Raw genomic sequence first — 17,059 nt, 5'->3', positions numbered from 1 at the left:
TCTCTACTTCAAAATATTCTGTTTCATACTTAGTGAAATAATAACATCACGCAGTGTGTTCTATTTTTAACGATCTATTGTTAGTATTCTAGTTTGTAGTTTTTTTTAAATGTTCTTGTAATACCACTGATGATGGTTTGCTATTTCCAGTCTGAAATATTTGGTTAATTAAATATCTTTCTTGTGTTTACGTGCATATATTAATTAGGGCAATATTAATAAAAGTAATGTAGATATTCTACAGGAGGAAGTAAAGCAATTGATACAGCAACTGAAAATGACAATCAGTTCAATGTCAGAAAGCATAAGGTTATGCATTTTTGATTGAAGAGATTACAAGGTTTATTACATTGATGGGACTGTACTACAAGAATTGATGACACTAGAAACTTGGGAGTGAAAGTAAACTGGGAGGTGAGGATTAGGGAGTATATTTCAAAAGGAAGTAAAGACCACAGTACATTGAAACACTCTCAACAAGTGATGATAAGAAAGTTATTGTTCCTATTCATAAGGAACAGTAACCACATGATATCACCATGTCTGAACTACTGACAAATTTGGTCACCTGAATTTCATGTGATTGAGAAAGCAGTGGAAATGATTCAGAAGCAGGTGACTAAGATGGTAATAAGATTTTGCATGTGTGTGTATATAAAATTTTTTTTTCTGTCTAAAAGTCAAGATCATAACAATAAAAACTCAATTTTTAGGATGAAAAGGGAGTATATAATAAAAACATCTTTGAGTTACTAAGGACGCTTTTACAATTTAGATGCAGAAGAAATTTTGTGACAGATATAAGTTGGGGGGGGGATGAAGAAAAGATGTTACCTGAGTAAAATGTGATTAGCAAGGATGTGAGGATCACAATGTTTCTTAGAATCTAGTGACTGAGAAGTATGATGGGCATACTATGAATAATGGTTAGTTCAGGCCTTCCAACAATGAGCCTTAAGACTCCATGGAGATGTCCAGATGATAAGAATATTCATAATAATAATGTACTCAGTTACCAGCCTATTCAAATCTTTCTGGACTTGACATTAGCATCACTTATAAAACTTTCCCCAAACAACTTCTGTTATCCTTTGTCATAGACATGAAGATGTCTATTTCAGAACTATTTCAAAAGAAATAGTTCTCGACCCATCACACATAAACAACAATTTAAGCTACAGTTTGCCTGATGCCCACAGTGCAATGATTGAGTTCTGGCGTCCTCGAATCAGTTGCCACTCACTTACAACTCGCGCTAGTCCTGCCATGCGGACACCAGTTCAAATATAACTATTGCTATTCCTATTTTGATAATTTGAGAAGTCTATGTTTTTTACCATGTTATTTTTCCAGTTTTTTGTTATTATTTACACACCTGAAGAAGTCAGCGTTCCGATGAAACTAGTCGTGCTATGTTAAAGTTTTCTTACCTTTCTCAGTGTTCTTTTCAGTATAATTATTAATTTTTAAAATGTCTATAAGCCAAGTCAATACCAGTCACAATATATATATATATATATATATATATATATATAGTTATCTCGGTCTTGGAGTCATTAAATCTATTTTTTGAAATATATATATATATATATATATATATATACAGGACTTGAAAATTTTGTACTGGCTCACTTGTCATGTAGATATATAACTAGTCAGATGACTTCCTCAGTGAAGTACCAAGAATCTAACATATCAGTTGCACTGTCAATCCAGGACTTGGTAATTTATAAGCTCATATTAATAATATGACTGATTTTTATTCTGTGTATCTACCAATATTGAAGCAAATATGTTAGCTGCTTATACTGTATATTTAGTGTGTTTATAAGCCCATGATATAGGATAGAAACTCAAATACATTTCATTTTATTGCTAATACATGTCATAAGCCAGAAATTATATATTTTGGGAAAATAATAATAATAATAATAAAAAAAAATCTGGAATACTTCTTTCTCAACTTTCCATGTTTTAACATCCATCATTAATAGTTAAACATATATGCTTGATGGACTACGTTCGATTGTTTTGAAAATGTGTTGTTTAGTGCAGAGTTTGGAGATGCAAAAATAGGGAAACTAGAGAGATGTTAGAAGGATACAATCAAGAATGTATCAGCCACTCCCGGGACAAACAAATTTGTGTGTGTGTGTGTGTGTGCGCGCGCACGCGCGCATGTGTGTGTTCACGAATGCCAAATGTGTTAGAAATAAGGGAGGAGAGTTTTTTGCATTGGTCAACTTGACCAAAAATTACAGTCATCAGTGATATCTGATTTACAGAAAATAATATAGTTACAGCAACAGAATGTAAAAGGTACTGTACTTTCACTGAGGGAATTTTTCATTTGAAGCAGATTAGTGCAAGATGAGGGCAATAGGACAAAACATATTGCTAGTTGCTGATACAGACCAGGAGGGTCCACAGGAAGATGCAGATACCAAGCATCGGCAAATTAGCACAATGAGTGCAGCCTGAACAATTATTATGAGGGACATTAACTATAGGGACACAGACTGAAGTTAGGAAAAGAGGTATAGCAAGATGGAAGTGGAATTTATACAGTTGCTAATTTATAATTACCTGATAAAGCATGTCATAGATAGAGAGGACAAGGAATTTTAGACTGCTGGATCTGAGATAGCATCAGTAGATATATTCATAACCAAAGTAGACTCTGCCTCCAACTGGGGAGAGTGACCATGCAGTCTTGTTCTGGGAAGTTGCTAAACATGTGGATTCTCTGTCGAGAAGGGTATTATGTTGAACTATAATGCTGGTAATTATGACAGACTTAGAGGAATCTTGGAGCAGTGCAAAAGCTTGAAAAGCTACAAGGAAAGAATGTCACTAGTGCACAGGAAGTGGTCAGGGATTGTTTGAGAGAAGCATCAAACTGCATATCTGCAGTCAGCAGGAGAAACCAAGTGGGATTAAGTGAATGAGTAAAGATATAAAACAAGCTGCAGAAAAAGAAACACTGTGGAGGGAATATAAAGAAAAGGATGATCAGAATACTAATGAGCAGTACAAAGTGTAAGCAAAAAGGGTGACAAATATCATGAGAAAGGCCGGCCAAATCAAATTATGAGAGAAAATTAGCTAAGAAGGCCAAAGTAAATACAAAAAAGTTTTTGTTATATAGAAGTAAGAGGAAGAATGACTACTGAAGGATGATCTTAATCAATGCTGATGGCAGGAAGGTTATAGAGGCCAAAGAAATAATTAAGTTGCTGAGTGATCACTTTGCCAAGGTGCCATGTGGAGATTTTGCAGTTGCTGATGCGAGAGGCACTAATGTCAAAATTGAGCTAGATGAACAGGAGGTGCTCAGTATATTGAAAAATATCAAAATGAATGATACAGCAGCAGAACTGGATAGCTTGTCAGCTTGTGTAATACGGGAATGTGCAAGAGATTTGGCACTGCTTCTGATGAAGTAGTTTGATCTGTATCACTTCCAACAAGGTTTCACCAAGGGACTGGAAAGTGGATAAGATAGCTACATTATATAAAAGTGGCATTAAGACTGAAGTAACAAATTAAGACCACTTAATATCTCAGGAGTGATGGATAAAGTATTGGAAAGGTGGCTAAAGTGAAATCCAACAGTTATGTGGAAAGGAATAATAATATTATTATTATTATTAAGAGAAGGCTCCAGGGAGTAAGGGACTCATTGAGGGAGGATACACTCTACCCACATCAGCTGTCATCTTTGTTCTTGAATTCAATTCACACTACTTGCATACACAACACAACATCCAATGACAATCCATTCCAATCATGCACTACTCTATGAGAGAAAAATCTAGCTCTCAGACGCTTCGTGATGGCATCCTTTCTCAAATTCCAAGGATACCATCTTGCACTTTTCCTATCTTCCATAAAATGAAAAATTCAAATTCCATCTACTGATATCCTGTATAACCCTTTCATAAGTTTGTAAGTTTCAATAATATCACTCCTCTTTCTCCTGTTTGCTTGTGTCTGCAGTCTACAAATTCTTAATCTGTCTTCAGAGTGATCAGCATTCCAAATCTTGATATCATTTTTCACATTCTCTTTTGCACTCTCTCTCTAATGTATCATAATCACTATGGAAACCAGGATATATTCTCTGCACAACAGTTCAAGTGAAGTCTTATCAATGCCTTTTAATGAGACAAAATGAATTCCTTATCATTACATGACAATGTTTTTGTCATGTAATGAGAAGGAATTTATACTAATGCCAGGAATATCCAGAATAAAGGAGATGAAATGGTGGCACTAATAGCATCAGCCTGGCTAAAGATTATTGGGATATCTAAGATGTGGTTAACATAAGATGATATTGTTATACCCTGACAAGCTTAGAATGTCATGATTCTACTTATCATTGTATAACGGAGTATAAACTATATACAATGCTTACTGAAAATACTTGTTATCTGGGTAATAGCAATGTGTACTTTAAATACCAAGTGTATTAACAAGAAAAAGAAAGGAAGAAATTGTAAAATATCTAAAGGAAAGGTTATGTACTAGTGTAAAAAGAAGAAAACATGTTTACTTTAAGAAATGGAAAGAATATTTAAGAAGATATGCTAACGTTGTATTGATAGTAATGCTTAAATTTTGATCAAATTGTGATCAAATTTTGATCAATATATTTCATATACTCCAAGAGAAGAAAGGGGGAAAGCAAACTGTTACCCCATACTGTCCCGTGCTAGCAGCGAGTAGCGGGAGAATCGGACACTGTGATGTCACAAGCTTGTTCGCGCCTCGGGTGAACGGCCAAGTTTACGGTAGCGGCCGATTGGAGAGTGGTATAAAAGGGTTGGAACTCCCCCCCACACATACACACGCGCGCAAGGTCTTTTTTTGGTCTTAGTCCTGTGTTCCTGAGTTGTGCTCCTGATCTTCGTGGATGTCCGGTTTTTTTTACCTCGTGGTCGGCCACGTATCTAGGGCCGATTCCATCGCTAGCATGCGAAAGGAACGGTTGAGCAGAATCTAAGAATTGTAAGAGAATTAATCGGCAAAGAACTCTAAGAATAGTAAAGAATAAGGGCTGTAGGAAAGTGATTAATTTGATTTAAAGAAAGTATTAAATGAATAGGCACTGTGTGGTTGAAAATTGTTAAACTTGTCCAAGAATATTATAATAGTAATTTGATCATTGGAGTGAATGCTTAAAGAATAAAATCGTTAATTCTAAAATTAGTAGTGTATAAAGGATATTTTGTATGGAATAATTAAGGTTAATTGAATGGTGCCTGTATGATCCTTTGTGACTAAGAGTGTACAATTTTCCCATAGCATGTGTATGATTTAAGAGCTTAATCTCACATAGAATTATCGTAACAAAGAACCCAGAGGCAATTATTATGAGGACTTTAGGACAAAGGGAAATAAGTGTGTGGAATATCATGAGTAATCTGATGAAATGTGTATTCGATTAATGTCTGCTTATAATAGGAATTATAAGATTGTGTCTAGAGTGAAGATATAAAATTAGGGATTGTTTAATTAAGGTTCACAGTGTTAAATAGTTGTATCAGGAGAGATATATAAGGCTTATTGAAACTTAGTATGAAATTCATTTGAGTGACTTAATACTGTTAAACTTGATTTAATTTTTAAATCTTATTGGATGAAAAACTTTCTTTGTGTAAATAGTATTGTATGTCTTATGTTAAGTAAATGTTTGCTATTCTTTAATTAAATCCTATGTCTGTATGAAATTTAATGCACCACCTGTGAAATAATACGGATCTAAGCGGGGAACTCATTCAGTGTATATTTTCAGTCACGATTGCAATTATTTGTGATACTTTGGCAAAACTCTCTACCAATCTCTTGATTAGCAATTCAATTAATCTAAGGGTCCTAAGTGGCGCAGTAAAAAATAAATATTCTTAGGGCTTAACGAGAGGTTGGTTAGGAAGAATCATCCACATTGGTTTTCGCTCGACCCTCGGGATATTCCTTTGTGAACCAGAGATATCACGTGTCACACGTAAGAGATCCCTTTGATATAAATAACTAATATATATGGAAGAAGGGGACATAACAATATAATGATAGGAATAGAAGTAGCAGGGTACAGCATTTTTCAGCAGGATAGGAAGGGAAAATGTGGTGGTGGTGGCGGAGTATTGCTTATGATAAATGATGACTTATGTCCTTGACACTAATGGTTTTGAAAGCATATAATGTGAAGTAGAAGTGATCAAGACAGGATATTTAGTGGGATTTTGCTACAAACCAAGGAGCACAGAGGGTGGTGAGCAGGAGATGTTTAGGCAGTTAAACTTAGCAAGTGCAAGAAGAATGGTTGTTATGGGAGATTTTAACTACAGCAGCATAAGCTGGGAAGAGGAAAATGCATGTAGTAATAAGGGGATGGAATTTCTAGAATTCTTGAGGGACAAAAGTCTTAGGCAACATGTAATAAAGGGAACAAGAGGTTCAAGGGTTTTGGATTTGGTCATAGCACCAGAAGAGCTGATAATAACTGAAATGACATCTCTCACCCCACTTGGAGAGAATGACCATGTGGTTTTGACTTGGAAGACGAATAGACATGCAGGAGTATCAAAGAAAAGGGAACATATGTAGAATTATAAGGCGGGTGATTATAATAGTCTTAGATATCAACTCGGGACAGTTCCATGTAGGGAGGAAATGGAAGGGCGAGATATCATTAGTGCTTGGGAAATTGTGAAGTAATATTTGTTAGCAGCAACAGCAAGCTGTATTCTACAAGTGAAGAAGAGGACACAATTTGGTGTAAAGTGAATGACAAACAATATCAAACAGGAACTGCAGGTGAAAAGAGATTATGGAAGAGATATAAAGAGAGGGGTGGAGAGCAGATGCATGAAGAATATAAGACTCACGCCAGGAGAGTGACTAATATGATGAGGAAGGCAAAACTTGAATATGAGAAGAGATTGGCATTAAGATCCAAAGAAAATCCTAGGGAATTTTTTAGCTATGTGGCCAGTAGGCAGAGAAATGATTATGAAAGAATGACATTGTAGGATAAAAATGGGAATAGAGTGACTGATGCTGAGGACATAGTGGAATTGTTCAATGAACACCTTATTGGAGTATTTTATCCTGGAGAAATTAGGTTTTAGTATTAGAGGAATAGGGCAGGTGCAGGTTCGAGGTGCAAGAGGAGAGTGTGTTCCAAGTACTGAGTACTCTGGATGTCAGTAAAGCTATGGGACTGGATGGTATTTCGCTATGAGTTTTGAGAGAATGTGCTAAGGAACTGACAGCTCCTTTAACCTGGCATTTCAATGAAAGTCTGGCTATGGGAAAGGTGCCCAGAGAATGGAAGGAAGGTAAGATAGTGTCATTGCATAAGAGTGGTAGCAGACTGAAAGTGTCTAATTATAGGCCAGTTTGTGTGTCATCAGTAGTTGTTAAGATCTTGGAGAAATTAGTGAGGGACCATATATATCGTTGGGCAGAGGAGGGTAATGTTATCTGTGAGAATCAATATGGATTCGTTAAGGGGCACTCTTTGTTAGCAATAGGAGCGTAATATGATAAATATGATTGCCTTTTATAATAAAGTGACAAAAGCAGTTGATGAGGGAAAGGTATATACTGCCATTTTTTTTTTATTTTGCAAAGGCATTTGATAGGGTATCACATGATAAGCTGATACTTAAGTTGCAGCACATGGGTTTAGATGCCAGGTCAACTGGATTGGCTGTCTGATAGGTATCAGAGAGTTGTATATGGCAGGGCAATATCAAGGAGGCAGAAAGTTACAAGTGGGGTTCCACAGGGCTCAGTACTGGGACCTGTATTGTTTAATCTTTATATCAATGACATTGTCAATGGATTGCAAGAGGATATTCAGTTGTTTGTAGATGATGTGAAGCTGGGCAGGGTTATTAGTAATAGTGCAGATGTGGCAGCCCTGCAACAGGATTTGAATAAGCTGGACAGATGGGCAAATGAATGGGGGTTTCAGTTTAATGCAGCAAAATGTAAAGTCTTGAATAAATTCATGGGAGGCTGCATACTCAACTGGAGGAGCTGTACTGGAGGAAGTAGGGGAGATAACAAAGATGGTTTCAGGACTGTATAATGTTAGTTATGAGGATCAGCTGAAGGAATGTGGACTGCAGAGTTTGGTGGATAGAAGAAGGAGAGGTGATATGATCGAGACTTTAAAACTGTTGAGAGGCAGTTACAGAGTTGACACTGGGGAGTTCTTTCACTTGGTGGACCAGCAGGAAGGAGCGATGACAAGGGAAGCTGTGAGCAAGAGGGTGAGGAGTGGTTTCTTTGCATGGAGGGTGGTTGCGTAATAGAGCGGTGAGAGCAAGAACGGTCAATGAGTTCAAAGATTGGTATGATAGACTTGGTGTTTCCTAGGAAGGTCCTCCCATGATGAGTCTGACTCCATAGAGGCCTGAATAATAATAATAATAATGATGATGATGATGATGATGTTCGTTTCAGCATTCCAATTATCATCTGAGATGTTGCAATCTTTGCTCTATGGCCACTGAACTTCAACTTCCTATCTACTAAAACTCCAAGGTCTCTAGCCTGATGAGTTTTTTCTAGCATAATTCCACCAATATAAATATGACATTGGATATCTAATCACACCAAAGTGTATCAGTTTACATTATCTAATATTAAACTAAAATTCCAGCCTATTCAAATCGTTTTGCAAGCACTGCATTCCTGATTACCATACCTATCTTTAACCATCAGCAAATAGCTGTATGTTGCCTGTCAAATCCTTCCCAGTCATTAACATACAGATTGAACAGCAGTGGACCAAAGACTGATCCTTGTGGTGTACCACTGGTTACATTAAATCTTCCAGACTCACAAACTCACATATACCACTTTTTGATATCTGCCAGTCAGCCATTCTCTTATTCACACCAATATTTTATGAACCATTCTCATATGCTTCAATTTATGCAAGTTTTCCATATTATATTCTGTCAAAGGCCTTAGCAAAATCCAAAAGTATCAAGATGTATCTATTAGCCTTGTCTAACTCAGTGGTAACATTATTCTAGAATGTTGGCAAGCTGCTCTAAAATGACCTTCCTTTAGTAAACCCATGTTGTTTATTTCAAAACAGAGATTGTCTGTCAGCCCATTTCTGTATGCAAGAAATATAATGATAGGTCAATAGTTAGATACATCAGTCTTTGTAAAACCCTTGTGCAATAGGATTACCATACATTCATTCTACTCTTGTGGAATTTCCCTGTTCTGTGGCTCAAATTATATAGTCTTGATCAAAGGACCAGGCAGTTCAGCTGAACAATCTTTTAGCATCCATGCTGATATTCATCAGCCCCGTTGAATTCTTATTCAGTTTGTGCAATAGCTGTAGTACTTCCTCCTCATAAACCTGAGTTTCTTCATCCAGTGAAGACATAGTAGTGAGCACAATACACCAGGTTGATAGCTTGTAAGAAAGTGGCGCTAAATAGTTGATTAATCTCATCTGCATCTGTCACCCTCACACCATCTGTATTCAGCAGAGTTATTCTTTCATATTGATTATTTCTTGTACTTGCAGCATAACAACAGAATTCTTCTGGGATGTCTTTAGCTTGCAGAACCAGTTTCTTTTCTTATTCAGGCAGCTTTTTGTACAATGGTTGTAACACTTATGGCCTGCTCCTTATAATTTTCATAACTGATATCATCCTTATATACAGAGTATTTCTTTCACATCATCCTTTTCTTATGAATCTCATGTTTAAGAAAATTACACATCCAGTTCCCATACATTCTATGCACTGTAGATATTCTCCCAATCCAACAACTGATACCGTGGTACAGAATCCATCATATTCCTCAGTTGGCCACAATATGATTCTCTATAATGAGCAGCATTCCTTTGTAAAAGCCAGGTCCTGCGTTAATAGTTTATGCACATTATATATATTTATAATAGAACGACAGCAAAGTCAGATAAGGAAAATGGGTACACCATGATGCTCTGAACTTTGCAAAGGAATCTGACAGAATACTTCATGGTAAACTATACAAAAGTTGGATCAAATAAGAATGTATGTAAGGCTAGAAGCATGGATGGGGGAGAGGAGGGCTGACACATAGACACCAGAGAGTAGCATATTTTGGAGTGGAATTTAGGAGAATTAGATGACTAGTGGAGTACCTTAGGGTTCTGCACTAGGGCCACTGCTTTTTAATTTGTATATCAATGATATAGGGAAAGATTTAGGGAAGGGAGGAATATTCAGTTGTTTGCTGATGGAAAACTGGGGAGAGCAATTGTTAATAAAGGTGATGTAAATATCCTGCAGAATAATTTAAACAAATTGGCACTGTGGTCAAACAATAATAATTGTCAATTTAATGTCGCAAAATGTAAGGTTATGCACACTTTAGGTTAAAACAGTTGCATACTGTGTACAACATTAACGCCACTGTATTGCAAGCAACTGATGAGGCTAGAGATTTAGAGATAAAGGTGGATAGAGAGTTGAAATTCTGAGGGCATACTACAAAAGTTGAAAAAATAGCTCAAAGGATTATTTTGATATTGAAAAACACACTACCAAGTAAAGATAGGGAAGTTATTATCCCCCTTTATAATGCTATGATTCAGCTCCAACTAGACTATTGTTCACAGATTTGGTCACCTGACTTGGAGATCAGGAGGTGGCAGAGAGAGAAGAAGATTCAGAAATGAGTGACAAAGCTGGTGACAGGTCTGTGGAATGTTAAAGGTGTGTTGGTTGCAGAGTGCATTGATAAGCATAAAAGAAGTGACATGATAGAAACTTATGAGTTGTTAAAGGTTTTTTTTAAGAATGATACAAAGGAAATTTCTCAATACATAACAAATAGAGAGAAAACACAGACGTTATGTAAGATAGTAGTTAGTAAGGGTATGCAAACTAGATTTTTCACATAGGGAGTGGTGAATGAGTGGAATGAATTGCCAGAATGAGTTATGAGTGCCCTGATAGTGAATGACTTTAAGGATAGGTATGTGTTAAAGAGAGGTTTTATGTGTTATATAAAAGTTAGTGTGCGTCTCCCACGATAAGTCTCTGGACTCCATGGAGATATAATAATAATAATAATAATAATAATAAAAATAAAATTCTGCATATTTTTTCACTAGGTATGAAATAAGCCAATTATGACTGCCTAATGCAACTCTGTGTTAGTTTACTGTGTGCATGCTAACTAGCCTAGTTGTGATGACTGGGCAGGTAATTTCATAGTAAGCCTGAGCACGCTTCGAAGTTAAAATCTTCACGTATCCTGTATTAATATTGGTTGTATTCCATTATGAAAAAAGTCATTGATAAATAACAAAAACATGCATTTGTAATGTAAGTGCAATATACTTATTGCAATAACATAAAAATACAAAAAACTATTTATATCATAAAACATGCCATAGAATAGGGATTGTGTAAATAAAAACTGATAATTAACCTAACACCTCTTCTGATTATTTTACTTGTCACAAATAAACAGATAAGTGTTGCAAGTTTTTTCACTTGGTAATACTAAAAATTACAGATGCCAAGAAATTATATTCTTGGTTTAATCCTTTAACCAACTGAAAGCAAACAAAGCATGCATTTGAAATTTCTTCATGGCTGCTATTTCTATATACCTAGGTAGAGGCTAATGACTTCACATCAATTGCCTTACTATCTCATAATGCAAAGTACACACTCCCTTTTGGACATGTATAATACTATGCATTAAGGGAAAAGGACCACTAACCAAACCAGTTTTGACCTTCACTGAGGTCTCATCAGTGGAAGCCAGATGCAGAAGAGATACCAAGGTTGAAGTAATGCAAAAGTCATGTATTTCTCTTATACAAGTAGTGAAAAAGTGTATCACCTTATTCTTACTAAAGGTAGCTGGTAGTGGCCCTTCCCTTAATGCATAGCATTATACATGTCTGAAGGGGAGGGTGCATTGCATTATGGGACGGTAACGCAATCAACGTGAAGTCATCAGACTCTATATACCAGACCATTCATGAAAAAACTTCACATGCAAACTTTGCATACACTTGGTTAAAGGATTAAATCAAGAATATAATTTCTTTTAATCTTTAATTTTTAGTATTACAAAGTGAAAAAACTTTCAACATCTATCTCTGATGCAAGGTATTTTAATAATAAGGCGATACACATTTTTACTACTTGTATATGAGAAATATATGACTTCTGCATTACTTCATCCTTGTTGGTTATTCCTTCTGGATCTGGCTCCCACTGATGTGCTTTTGTGCTGAAGAGGAAATTTGCTAAACTGGCTTCCACAGAGGTGGTGCCACTCCAGGGGGGCCATTCCCTGGAATACGAGCAGTTCTTCTTTGTGGTGGAGTGAGCCTGCCATTGGGCAGAGCCACTGCAGAAGATTCTTCTCAGTGGTGGGGTGGGCCTGTCTTCTATCACATGCTATGCCAGGTAGTTAGCTGTCTAACAGGAATTCCAGAAATTCATCCTTTGCTTCCATATGCTGTCCTCTCTTTCCAATCCAAAATGGAAATCTCTGCATAGTAACAGCCTGCTTTTACGTGGACTACTAATTGCTAAAGGTTTCATACCATCAACACAGTCACTGTCCTCAACATTTCTAGTCCTACTGCAACATTCCATTAGTCCTGTTCTATTTATCTCAATCTCATACCAAATATGCTAAAGCCATCACATGTATTACCACTTTACACCTTTGCTCTGAGCAGTCATAATTCCTTTGCTATCATTAACAGTATTTCCTATCCACTTTTCTAATTCTTATCCTCCTGGAAGGATGTGCTATATCTTTCCATTTTTATTCCCACCTGTATATCACCTACATTTTGCATATATATGAATAATAATAATCAGACAAATCAACTCAAGCAACGTTGCAAACTTGCCTTTATTTCTGATACTCCATGCCAGTGGTGGCCACAACATGGCTTGAAAGCCACATGTGGCTCGCGTCACTTCACGATCTACAAGGAAAAATAAACAAAAAGAGGAGACAACAAAAAAGAAGAGGAACAAAAGAAAAAAAAAGAAGAGAGAGAGAGAGATACAGGGTTAATAAAAATTATTGCAATAAAAAAGTTCAATTCGAAACACATTACATGGGGTTTAATTTGAAACACATTACATGGGGTTTACTTTGAACAATTAGAATAATTTTAAAGTCGAAACAATAATTTTAATGACTTATTTACTACTAGAGGCCTTCCTTGTATCCATATTCTTAATAAGTGCCTTAAAATTATTTGTGTAATTAATCAAAGCAGTCTTACAAACTTACTCCCATACTATTGCATCAGTCAAAGGTAGCAGCTCTTCTAGGTCTTACTGGAATTATTTTGGCTCCAAAAGGATGTGTATTTGGCCACCCATGCTCTATGCATTAGTACAAACATACTAACCTGTTTGAGGACCTTCAGTCACTCTTGTGTCAGTAGTAGTAGTAGTAGTACTACTACCTTCATCAGTCTACAATAGCAGCTTAGTACACTCTCCAGAAGCATCATAGGTAAATAGAAGTAAATCTACATAGCATTAAAAATTATTTCCAGGAAATGGTTGACAACCTTGTATTTAAAAAAAAGAGCATGTGTATTAAAATAAAGAAATCTTACTTTTCAGTCTTCTTCCAACTTGTCTTCCATATCTAGCAATTTGACTATTGAACTTTTCTAACTCATCTTTTATTTCTGTAATGAAAATTAATCATTAAATAAATTAAACGGTTTAAACTTTGAAGACCATATAGAAAGTTTTTTTTTGTACCTTGTTACAAAAATAAATTATACTTGCAAAGAAATAATATTCTTGTTTAATCCTTCATCCAAGTCTAAGCAAACAAGAATATGATTTCTTGGCAAGTTTAATCTAATTTGAAGATAATATGCATGCATAGAAAAAGCATTGTAACTTCCATGAGACTATCAGAGGATCACAAATTCAAAATAGGTCTCTCTGTCCACAATACCTATCGTATCTGTCATTCATTCATTCATTCATTGTCAATGCAGTTCAATGCACTACCTGCCATGAGAAATATTTACTCAATTCCTTGCTTATCCCAAATTTACTCAGTTTCCAGGGGACATCCTTCCTTAACTGTTGACATATGAAAAATTTGTTTTATATCTTCTCTATTATCTCTTAACAGTACTAACTTCTCTTATATTTGAACATATTTTTCTTTATAATACTGGTTACTTGATAGTTCTGATTCCGACACTCTTCATGCAGCTGCTTTTTACCTCCCTTACTTGCATAATATTATAATATAATTGCAATATTATAACTGTATAGCCAGCATGAGAAATGATTATGGAACAATGACCATGCTGTATAGAGAAGGTGATTAGAGCAGATTACATAATACAAGAATTTTAATGATGAATTTTAAGAATTTCTAATGACAATTGTGGCCTAATAATGTTTATTACACACTAACATGTGTGTAATAAACATACAAGAATATAGAATTCACAAGAATATAGTAATTTAATGCAAATATTTCAACCTTAAACTAACTGATCATCATCAGTGCATCAGCACAATCACAAGAAAAAGCTAGAACAAAGAATATTAATCCAATTTACAGAGCTGAGCCACATACTGAGGATGCCACCTAGTGAGTGGTTAATTGTAATCTTAATAAAATAAGATTATAGTTAAGGCCCAAATTTAAAATTAAGTGATGTCAAATACAACTAAATTTAATTAGATAATGAAATGACACAGCATTATATTATATTAAATTTAAAAAGAAATAAAGTAAAATAAAAATAATAATTAAAATGGTAAGGGGGGAAATACACTACTGCTTGCCATTTATGAGAATGAGACTCCTCAAATCATGGTACTGGAGAGAGATAGTCATTCTAATTTAAATTTGAGTGGTACAGTAGTGTTTCAGCACTCTCTTTAAATAACTGCTCAAACCTAAACCTGCACCAATGCAAAAGGAAAGTATTGGACCATAGAATATCATGGTCAATGTCCACTCCATGCTGAACAAGGCCAGGTTTTTCACATTTATTGTTGTTAACGTAAGATTGGTGTTCTGTAGTTGTTTTTCAACAGAACATTTCATTTGTCCAAAGCACAAGCAGGGCACTCGCAATGAACTTGGAAAACAACAGGGGGGGGGGGGCTGTTTATCTTTTGTGGATGTAGTCAAGAGAAAATTTTGTTGATAGTGAAAAATGTAGGAACTAAATTGTAGCTTTTAGGATCTTAGCAATCATCTCAGAGGTGCCTGCAATGTATGGGATAGGGACTTGAAATACAGGTTCAGGGTTTTTGGCAATGGGCTTGTAAGAGTCCAAGATGGTGCTCAGTTCTTGTTGAAAAACTTGAGAATTGGAGAAGATAATACATACTCTGTTAAGCAAAGATTTGAAGGTGCCTATTTTTTTAAATGGATGATGTGCTGAATCTTACTGTATGTAGTGGCCTGTGAAGTTTTAATGATGATTTTTCATTCTAGAGAAACAAGCTTTATCCTACTTGCAAAGCAGTTATATTCTGCAAGTATCCTACACCCAAAGATATACTGAGTTCCTAATCCCATATATTTTAGGCATCTCGGAATCTATTGGCAGAATCTTGAAGAATTTCACATAACATATGTATTTTCTAATCTTTTGCCAACTATGAAAGAAAAACTATTGTAATTTAGAATATTCTTTTAATATTCTAAATTACAATAAAATTATGAATGTAATTTAGAATATTAAAGTATTCTAAATTACATTCATATTGCTGATGTTCAGTGATTTTTTTTTTCAGTGAGGAAAAAAAAAATCAATGAATATCAAGCACACATATAGTAGTTGAAACCTTATAAGTCATGTTGCACCATATTGCACTGAGAACAAAAACAGCATCCATTTGAATAACACCTATATACTTCACAGAAACAATTTTAAATATAAAAGAAAGTTCCTTATTACACTGCCTGAATTTAAATCAGAATGACTGCTTCTAATTGCTGAAAGTGAGTGATTCTCATCCTTAGTAAATATCAAAAATGATCAATTATCTTTTGATATCTTTCTAGCCCACAACATATTTGCTATTATTGGTTAACCAATTTTCATATTTACCTAGTATTCTGTTCTCTTTAAATTGCTTGTTTTGTTCTGCAATGATGATGTACTGTATTTTCAATCAAATGCTATTGCTAATAATCAATAAATCATTACTGGGACTGACCAAGTTTTTTTACATGCTATTCTGCAATATTTACCTAATATATATATATATATATTTACCTAATATATATATATATATATATATATATATATATATATATATATATATATATATATATATATATATATATATAAAGGGGGGGAGATAATTTATTATGTCTCTACATGAATGCTAGGAGTATCAGAAACAAAGGGATAGAGTCTGTTGCCTCAGTCAATATGTTGGGACCTCAGATTGTAGGCATTAGCGACAACTGGCTATCAGAATCAGACAACATCATCGTCATTAAATTCCTGATATGCATCCCTCAAGGGATGTACAGAATATGATAGTACTACATGAAAAACTTACATCATTACTAACTTCCTATCTACAATTTTCCTCCAAATCAATCTGTTACCTGTCAAGACTCCAACATTATCAGATCTTATATTTCTATCTTTTGAAGCCCTTTTTACTGTATTCAATTCACCTATATCTTGATCTTCCTCTGGGTCTTTTTCCTGCTTTTTCCTGTCAGAGAACACTTGTTTTGCTAATATATCCTTTCCTGTGTACTGTGTACACAGGAAAGGAAATATTAGCAAAATTATAGGACATACTTGGATATATTAGCAAAATATGTCCAAGTAGGAAATATTAAAATAGGAAATATTAGCAAAGTTATAGGACATACTTGCAGGAACAGTATTCTGTTCCTGCAAGTATGTCCAAAGTATGCAAGCTGGCATACTTTGGACAGACAGACAGATCAGCAACTATCCTTCTGGAGGAACACAAGTCATACATCTGCAACCACGACTATGGTCAGTTAGGCC

The 17,059-nt window shown here is 35.2% G+C and overlaps 1 protein-coding gene across 4 annotated transcripts in view; it reads right to left on the bottom strand.

The window, feature by feature from the left end:
- The window catches only part of LOC150095677 (syntaxin-like), a 280,662-nt gene that overhangs the window by 186,160 nt on the left and 77,443 nt on the right, over nucleotides 1–17,059 (bottom strand). For all 4 annotated transcript variants that reach the window (XM_090410061.1, XM_090410062.1, XM_090410060.1 and 1 more), the window contains exon 4: nucleotides 13,649–13,723. In XM_090410061.1, coding sequence (XP_090266187.1) covers nucleotides 13,649–13,723 — 75 coding nt within the window. The remainder of the gene's footprint in view (nucleotides 1–13,648; nucleotides 13,724–17,059) is intronic.

The sequence above is a fragment of the Typopeltis vanoorti genome, chromosome 20 (genome assembly GCF_054136105.1).
Source record: "Typopeltis vanoorti isolate ZY-2024b chromosome 20, IOZ_Tvanoo_1.0, whole genome shotgun sequence".
In the NCBI taxonomy this organism is placed as follows: Eukaryota; Metazoa; Arthropoda; class Arachnida; order Uropygi; family Thelyphonidae; genus Typopeltis; species Typopeltis vanoorti.
This window is presented reverse-complemented; position numbering and strand designations above follow the sequence as displayed.